Source organism: Nanorana parkeri, unplaced genomic scaffold (assembly GCF_000935625.1).
Source record: "Nanorana parkeri isolate BGI_ZX_2015 unplaced genomic scaffold, ASM93562v1 scaffold31, whole genome shotgun sequence".
NCBI classification, from domain to species: domain Eukaryota; kingdom Metazoa; phylum Chordata; class Amphibia; order Anura; family Dicroglossidae; genus Nanorana; species Nanorana parkeri.
In genome coordinates, this window is record NW_017306299.1 from 669,511 (window position 1) to 678,917 (window position 9,407).

The following is a 9,407-nucleotide window of genomic DNA, read 5'->3' on the forward strand; positions in this document are numbered from 1 at the left end:
GTTTGTTCTGGATTCCCAATCACACAGCATACCTTAAATAATAAAATAATACTAATAATAAAATAAAAATAATAATACAAGAATAATAAAAATATAATAACACAAATATTTTTTTCTAGCTATTTCTTTGGAGCAGATTTAGGCCAGGTTCACACCTGAGCGATCCGTGACCACGCTGCAATTGTGCACGGAATCGCACACCACCGCCGATCGCACTGGTGGTGCCATTCTTTTCCAATGGCACCCCAGTCGCCCTAGGCTTTGATACAGCCCGTGCAATCATGCACGATTGTGGTTTAAAAAAACCGTGCGGTGCGTGTCGCCAAAAAAAGGACATGTTTTTAATGGGGCCATGCGGCAACCGCTGTGTGCACCTGCACACGATCGCGCAGTCCCGGGATCGCCGAAGTCTGCACCAGCCCTCACACACAGAACTACCAGCTGTTCTGAACAATTTCAGGGGGACAAGTGGGGGCAGAGTCAGTTTCCTCTCGTTAACATGAAATGCAGAATCCAAAGCTGGGGATATTTAACCCTTTGTTAGGATATTGCTGAAATCTGGTTTACAATTGATCATGAGGCCTGCCAGCGCAGACAGAGTTAATTGAGTTGAACATTAACTCCTCTGCCCCCTCCTTAAAGCAGAACTCTGGGGGAAAATATTCTGAACCCTTGCAGTGAAGCTACCCCCGCACTGCAAGGGTTAAGTGCTCGTTTTTTGTTTAGCTGCTAAAAAAAGTTAAACTCACCCGAACCTCTGGGCTGGCTGGCTGCTACTCCAGTTCCTAAAGCCTGTCTTCTTCTCCACTGCAGTGATGGTATGTCCCTTGGCATCCTCATGCCCTGTGCACTGTATATAGAACGTGATAATTCAAGGATCCTTAGACCGCTGCAGTGATGGTATGTCCCTTGGCATCCTCATGCCCTGTACACTGTATATAGAACGTGACAATTCAAGAATCCTTAGAGGGGGTAAGAGGCTCCAGTGACCATTCTAAGAGCCACCCAGCTCCGAGGATCAGGCAAATATAACTTTTTTTTAGCACCAAGAACAAACGAGCACTTAAAGTGACATTAAACCCTCAGATTTTTGAACATAAAACAATACTGTAATGTGCGCCTTACTGTAATCCATGGTTGTTTCCCTTCTCTTTGCTGCTCTTCCTTTTAAATCTGTATCTCTTCTCATGCTGGGCAGAACTTCTGTTTTGCAGCAGACATCCTTATCTCTGGAATGGATACATGGTGTCTGTGTGTAGGTTCACAACCTGAGCCAGCACTACAGGAAGAGGCACTCAGCTGCAAAGGGAAGTTCTCCCCCGGCATGGGAAGACATGAGGATTTAAAAGGAAGAGCAGCAAAGAGAAGGGCAACTACCATGGATTACAGTAAGGCCCACATTACAGTATTGGTTTATGTTAAAAAATCTGAGGATTTAATGTCACTTTAAACCTTGCAGTGCGGGGGTAGCCCCACAACAAGGGTTGAGAATACATTTGCCCGGAGTTCGGCTTTAACATTACATAGAGGGAAGCTAGGCAGGATTTATAAGCAAGTAAAAAACACCCAAAAATGTAAGCAACATGTTTTAATCTTTTTATTACACATTATGCGATGTGAACGGGAACATGTGACAAATATAAAGTAGATGATATGAAAATCTGGCTGCAAAAGTGGAAATACCCTTTTTTTTTCTTGCAGAGGCTGTTAGTATTTTTCCACTGGTGGTCATGTAACTTGACCAGAGGTGTCCAAAATGTTGCATGTGGCTGTATACATGTAACTGAATGTTCTATAAAATAATGATATATTAACTGATTATTATATGTTCTATCTATTTATCTGTTTCCTATATACAGAGACGTGTTTGATGTAAGTAAACGTAAAATGTATGGAAACACCAACACAAAAAACTACAATCCACTATAGAGCAGAGCTCAGACTAGGGGGACAGAGAAGCAGCACAAGGAGCCAAAAGATTGTGCTGCAGTGCTCATGTATAGAAAGGGACATTCTGAACCAGGGGCGGTGAACTCCAGCTGTTGTGGAACTACAAGTCCCATGAGGCATTGCAGTCACAGGCATTGCAGTCACAGGCATGACTCCCAAAGGCAGATGCATGATGGGATTTGCAGTGTAGTTTCACCAGAGCCGGATGTTTAGAGTTGCCACCTTTTCTTCAAGCGAAACCCAAACACACTCTAGCGACGCGCTGACATTTTTTGCGGGGAGAATGAGTCGTGGCTTACTCATATGTAAATATCACAGTTGAAACTATTTTCAGTGGGGGGCCAGTAGCCCCTATCTTAATTTTGGTTGCCCCTGTCTGCCTGACATCTTGTGTCCGGGTTCCTGCTGCCATGAAACCCGGACACAGGATTCAAAACCCGGCCAGTCCGGGTGAATCCTGGACAGGTGGCAACTCTACAGATGTTCCAAATGGAGGAGGGAGCAGAGTGACAGAGAGATGAGTTCAACGGTCTTCTGCTTCTCCTTTTCCTGTCCAGTTATAGGCTGGGGAGGGACAAGACATGTAAGAGCCAGTTTTGTTGCAGTGCTTCCATACTAGTAAGGGAGGTTCTGAAAGGAGGAGAGTGACAGAGAGATGAGCTCATCAGTCTGCTGCTTCTCCCTTTACTGTCCATTCATAAGCTGGGGGAGGGACAAGACCTGTAAGTGTTATCGAACTGTAGCAGAGAAAACTCAGGTCTCCTGCACCACCAGACAGGGCTGTGTTGTGTGGCACAGCTGTGTAAATCTCAGAACTACATGGACAGAAGTACAATTCCTGGCAGGTAAAACATATATATTTCCTCCTTGTATCTAGATGTTGGTCTAGAGTGGACTGTAATATTCATTCTGAATATGTGCTCTGCATAACTACATTCCCTTTATATTCCAGTTCTTTGTTATTGCTCTGTGTGTGAAGTATATAACTAGCACTTAATGTTTGCAGGCTGTAATCTTCATAAGGATTCCAGGAGTTGTCACTGCAGCGCCTGGCCGTCCAGGGCTCTGCTCAGCTCAGAGCGCGGCGATGCTATGCATGGAATGGATAGAGATGCCTGCTGGCTGTCTGAATGATACGACCCAGCGCCGCGCCTGCACAGCCACCTCTAACACTGTCCCTTCCATCCCCAGCCGGGATATGTAAATACTCTGCAGATGTGGGTTTGTTATTGTATGACGTCACAAATTCCTGGGACACTTTCTGTTTCCTCTGCGTTTGCTTCACGCCAGAGGACAATTGCGTAAGCTCAAAATAGGCTAAAATAGAACGACGTCCCTGCCAAAATTAGGGCTTCACGCCGACTGAGAAATGACTTTTATAAGCTTTTTATGGAATTAAACAGATTAGAATATCTGCCCCGGGTCAACATACTTTATTTCGCTCTGAAACAAATGACAACGCCGTGGGAAATACTGCACACTCTGTACTGTGAAATTATAATGTGGGGCTCCATTGCAAGGCGCATGCGTTGGTGTGATGATGTTAAAATGCATTGCAGCGCTTTCTTTTTTTTTTTATTCAAAGCAATTTCATGTGCTGCAGCAATGCGTAACAACTCATTGCACAAAAATGCAACATGTAAAAAAAAATGCACCACAAGTGCAGCTACGCCCGCGCTGCAAGGGTTAAGTGCTTGTTTTTGTGTAGGTTCAAAAATAAAAAAAGTTGTACTCTAACCTAGGGATATACCAATACTAATATCGGGGCCAATATAGAGCATTAATGCCCCGAAACTAAAGGCTGAAATATAGATCTATATATATTAGGGCTGGTAATGATTAAAATGTTCGTGTTCGATTAATCGAATTTTTTTAAATCGATTAATAAAGTCCGGTGATGTCAAGGACATCGACGTCACCGGACTCCTCCCCCTTCCCTTCGTTAGCCGACAGAGCCACTTGGGGAAGGGGGGGGGGAGTCCGGTGACGTCACGGACATCGCCGACAGGACTCCCGGAAGCAGGCGGAGAGGCGAGTGTTTTCATTAGCGATCAAAATAATTTTATTGAACAAAAAGTTTAACGATTAATCGAGAAATTAATCTTTCATTTCCACAGCCCTAATATATATATATATTGCCCTGCAAAGTATTTCTTTACATCTTTGGCCAAACACATAAAGACATCATGTTTCCAAAAATCTCCAACTCAGCTCGGCTTCCCTAAACTTACTGTCCAGTACATGATCACATAAGGGGACAGAGCATTCTCACCCATCCAGCATCCATCTACTTGCTTGGAGAAGGGAGGAGGGAAGAATAGGGGTACGGGAAAAGAAGGTAAAAGGGGGGAGCAGGGGATTGTCTTGCCTTGCTCTCCCTGTGTGTTTGTGGAGACACACACAGCTTACTAGCACACACCAGGGTGGCTCCATAGGACCCTGCAAGGGAAAGGAGCCACCCTCAGGATTTGTTCACACCAAAACGCGTCCCAAGAGCAGAGCAGAGCAGTTACAGACCGGATTAAAACTGCATCTAATGTATTCCAATGGTATTTTGAGCTCGAGTTCACACCGCAGCGTTCAGTTTCAGAGCATGTAAAAAAACTGCAGCAAGCCCTATTTTACATGCTCTGGAACGCATGCAAATGCATCAAAAACGCATGCAAATGCTCTGGAACGCACTGGAAGCCCATTTTAAACTTTAAAAAAAAAAAAACTTTTTCTTAACCAAAAGCAAAAAAACGCAGCAAAAAACGCAGTATAACACACTGCCCTGCGTGTGCAGAAACTCGTGCAGATCTGGTCTGCATTTGGTGTGAACAAGCCATGAAACAGGATATCAGGACCAGTGCTCAGGAGGTCACCTGATTCTGCTGAAAACTAAAATCTTCTAAACATCAAGGAGCAGCCTCCATTGTAAAGGTGGCCATACACTTTACAACCATCGCAAGACTTTTGTCTTGCGATGGTTGTAAAGTAATAAAAAAAACGTACGATCTGCCCATCTTGGACAGGCAGATCGTACTCTCGATCATCGCAAGCCCGCCCCCCTGAGGGGCGGGCTTCCGATGACTGCAATGCTGAACGGACAGTGTGCGCGTGCGCACACCGGCCCGTTCGGCATTTGTCTCCCGAGCACCGTTCTAACCAGCCGAAAATCGTGCGATTTTTGGCTGCTTTTCTAGCGTGCTCCTTAGACAAAAGACGTGCGACCGTACAATAGAAATGGTCGTACGCCTTAGTTCACACTGCTCGATTCTCGTACGATCGTGGGATTTCCCGCGATTCTCGTACAAGAATCGAGCAGTGTATGGACACCTTTAGTGATTTCATCAGCACTTGAAATAGCTCATAAACATTTTGACTTTAATATCACTTTAAGCTTTGTGTAAAGGAACAAGTAAAACTTTGAACAAACTCACAGAAGACATTCTAAAATAATATTGTAAAATAAGGACAGGATGATTTTCTTACAATTAATGGCATCCAGAGTCATAAAAGATTAGAATAGCATTTTGATCGGGCAAAAATGATCTGCTTGTCTTTGCAGTTAGGACTGTTTTGCCTTTTTGTTGGACCAAAACCTTCGGGGCATCTAACTAATTATCATGAAGGATATTGGACTTTGGGCTAGGGTTAAGTTTTTTTAAACCTGGCTCACCTAATGTAACTATACGATGAGGTGCAGATTTCATATTGACAATAGCAGAACCTCAAATAATCTCCATGTTCTATCTATGATCACAATAGCATGATAGTTAGTTACCATTAGTGGGGAGCGATAATACAGAGCGGATTTGAATATATGAAGTCACTTTTCCACAACGTAGTGGAGTAAGTATGATATAAAGCCAAATTAATGAATGAAACAATAGATCTCAGTGCACTTACCACTTTTGGCTTCTGCTCAATGGTCTGAAGAAACGGAGTGCTTTGTTCTGGGGATCTCTCAGGATCGCTGGAGACATCGTCCTCGGACTCGTCCCAGGAGGAGGAAAATCCAGTAGAAGAAGCGGATGAAGAGGATAGTTTTCGGGGAAGAGTTGCCAGGTCCATACAAGGGCTATTGAGGTCCATATTCCCATCAACCTCCTCCCCATGGTCAGTGACTATGACAGCGGGGATGGGAGCGGTCAAAGTGGGTAAGTTAGGCTTGCAGGTGTCCTCTGATGGGGGGGAAGTGCTGTATAGCTTACTGGTGGCCTCCGCTGAAGAGCATGCGTTAAATAGCTGCACAGTATTTGTCACATTGTTAGTTCTACAAACGTCCTTATCGCCAGAAGTCACAAACGACCAAGTGGTCGGAACCACCAACGGAGCTGTTGAAACCGCTAGCGGACTTGTGGGCGATGGCAGCCCTTCTTTTCTGGGCCAAGCGGGTTTTCTTCCCATGTCCTGACCAAAGTTAAACACAGTGTCTTCTCGCCTGCTGTGCCGTAGAGGGGAAGGTGACCGGCTGCCCAGGCGAGGGCTTCTAAGTATTGTGGAGTTTGGACTATTTTTGGCTTGGATGTGAGCTTCAAAAAGTCCGACCACCTGATTCACTTGAACGTTCTGAAGCTCGCGCTGTATCCGTGTTAGGCGCCTTTTCTCCTCGGAGTCAGCATTTGCAGTCCCCGAACTGTTACCCTGTCCGGACCCATACAGTGTCCCCAAACGTGAATCTATCACCGAAACTGCTTCTCCCACATGGCTACCCTGAAGTCGAAGTGGCGACGGGCACCTTCCAACTCTCGGCAACCTAGGTGACTGCCCATCTCTGCCATTCCAACTCGGGCTGCGGCTTCTTGACGTAGTCCGTTCTCCTGGCTCGGGAAAAATGAAAGATGAACCATTGTTCCTAGGGGAGCTCACTGGAGTGGATGGCCCTGGGCTGTAGAGTGGCAGTGGTGGACTGACCAACAGTGGACAATACGTGCTCCGTCTGTCTGGCACGGGCAGCACAGGTCTCTGGCAACTTGGGCTCGTCTTGGTCTCACTGCCCATCTTCCCATTGCTGTTATTCATTATCACCAAGCTATTCAAGGCATAGCAATACATAGCCATAGTCCTTTGATAAGAGGAGCTGGAGAAGACCGAGGCGCCAGGAGCTCACAGCCTGTGATCCCAATGACTTCTTCTCTTCCAGGACAGCGGCATTGCTTGGGAAGGTGTGCAGACGAGAAGTGAGCTGGGCTCCTGCCCAAACCTCCATAAACAAATTAGCTGTAAATGAAAAGAGAGGGAGGGGGGAGAGAGACACACATGTAAATGAGTGAGTATTCGCTCTGGGTTCTGTCTACTTTGACTAAGAGAGAGGTCATTACGAGTTGGCAGTGACAAGGGCGAGAGGAGCTCGTATGATCTCATCCACATGGGAGACCTGTCATTTGCATGGACCTGCCCAGCGCATAATACCTGTGAGGTAAACAATATGCAATGTCAGATAGACGAGAACAGACTTGCAGAAGCATGCCACGAATGTCAGCTTCCCTTTCCGTGCAATAACCTTCCCTGAAACATTTGTATTGCCAAGAATACATTTTCTACCCTCGGTTATCCTATAAAATAGATATAACCCTGACAACATTTACTTTTACTATAGCAATGTGTGTCATAAACAGCTTCCTTTTCCACCTCTTTTATCCTTTGTAGCATCTCAGTGCTGCTGATGTCCTGGAGGCTCTTTGCAGCCACTTCCTGCCTACATGCCCTTCGGCGATGGCTGCATGACATTTCTCAAGGTGGGTTTTCTGATGAGGACAACACTGGACCGTGCCTGTGTAATGTGTGTTTGAAATGGCCAGCTTGGCCCAATGTAAGCAGGGCCATCTTTAACGCAGGGCAAAAAGGGCAGTCGCCCAGGGCCCAATCATTGTTGTGGGGCCCAAAGCAGCTGCCCCTTCAGCCCACATAAGCAGTGGCGGAACTACCATGGCAATAGAATGCTTAGCCCGATCGGGAGCCGCGCTGTGTAATCTGACATTCTGCATTGCTGTAAATATTAGGGTTGCACCGATATATCAGCCGCCAAAAGATATCGGCCGGAAATGGCACTTTTGGCTAAATGCCAAAAGTAAAATTTTTCTGCTGATACAGCACCGCATCCGTGCTTTCTTTCCTCCCCGCTGGGCGCTGCTCTGTGTCCCAGCGGGGAGGAGAGAAAGTGACAGCCGGCCGAGCGCTGCAGGAGGAGAGCGCTGTGTTTTTTTTTTGTGGGGGGGAGGGGGGGCAAAAAAAATCTTGCACCAGGGCCCTTTGTTCCTTAGGTCCACCACTGGTGTTGCCCCCACCTCTTCAGTATGCTGCTGTTAGGGCCGTGGGGGCCCAAGAAATTGTTTGCCCAGGGTCCAATCAGTATTAAAGACGGCCATGAATGTAAGTATGCATCTGTCATACCTGATCAGCCAACAGGGATCCTGGAAAGCACTGTAGGAGCCAGGGCTGCTACAAATGCTGGCCGCGGCCTTCCAGGTCCTGTAGTGTGGTGTCCTGAGTGGCTTTCCCTCTGCTCTGAGAACACAGGGGGTCACTCGCTCGGCGCAGCGGCCATTCAGAGAACATCTAGCCCTCGATGGATACAAGGCGTTCTCTGATTGGACAAGGGAAGGGCCAGAGTGTGACATCACCAGCCCTCTTCCAATTAGAGAACGCCTTGTATTCATTGATTAAAATACCAGGTGTTCTCTAAATGGCCTCTGTGCCGAGCGAGCGACCATCTGTGTTTTTTTCAGAGCACAGCAGCATATAGGACGCAGAAGATCGCAACCAGCAATGTCGTGGCCACAGATAGTACAGTGCTTCACAGGATCCCCGTGAGCTGATCTGATATGACATGTAGATACCAACATTGGGCCACTCTGGACTGATACAAGTATGCATAAAATGTTAAACCTAGAGTTCAGCTTTAAAGAACAAATGAGTAATTAACCCTTGCAATGGGTCTCCCCTGCACTGTAAAGGTTAAGTGCGTTAAAATAAAATGTATATATACTCACCTGATCCTGCTAGACCGGTCCTTGCAGCCTCTCTCTCTCTCACCCTCCGCTCCAGGTGTGGTATGTCTTTCGGGGGTCCTTATGTCTAATACACATTATTAGTTGTGATGACTCATCGGCCATAAGACCGCTGGAGCAGAGGGGGAAAGAGGCTGCGGGGGACTGGTCTAGCAGCCATACATAGAAATTTCAGTAGCTGTTGGCATTTCAATATATTGCTGATGTTTGCGGCACCATCCGCAGGCACTGCGAGCACCCGCCCCATTACAAGGGAGTGCAACAAGTAACAATGTTTTTTGGTCTAGCAGCCAGACAGGATCGAGGATCAGGTGAGTAAACCTTTGGCTGTGGTGAAACTACAAATGCATCAGTCTCTGGGAGTGTGGCTGTGAGAATCTTACAATGCCTCATGAGACTAGTAGTTCTATAGCAGCTGGAGGGTCGGAGTTTGCCCGCCCCTGCACCAAAGGGGCGGGAAAA

At 46.5% G+C, this 9,407-nt stretch overlaps 1 protein-coding gene across 1 annotated transcript in view; it reads right to left on the minus strand.

The window, feature by feature from the left end:
• Positions 1 to 7,220, minus strand: part of ITPKB (inositol-trisphosphate 3-kinase B) — a 77,316-nt gene extending 70,096 nt beyond the window's left edge. The window contains exons 1-2 of the mRNA XM_018568429.1: positions 6,283 to 7,220; positions 5,842 to 6,180 (exon numbers count right to left, since the gene is read on the minus strand). Coding sequence (XP_018423931.1) covers positions 5,842 to 6,180; positions 6,283 to 6,996 — 1,053 coding nt within the window. The 5' untranslated portion in view covers positions 6,997 to 7,220. The remainder of the gene's footprint in view (positions 1 to 5,841; positions 6,181 to 6,282) is intronic.
• Between the last annotated feature and the right edge of the window lie 2,187 nt (positions 7,221 to 9,407).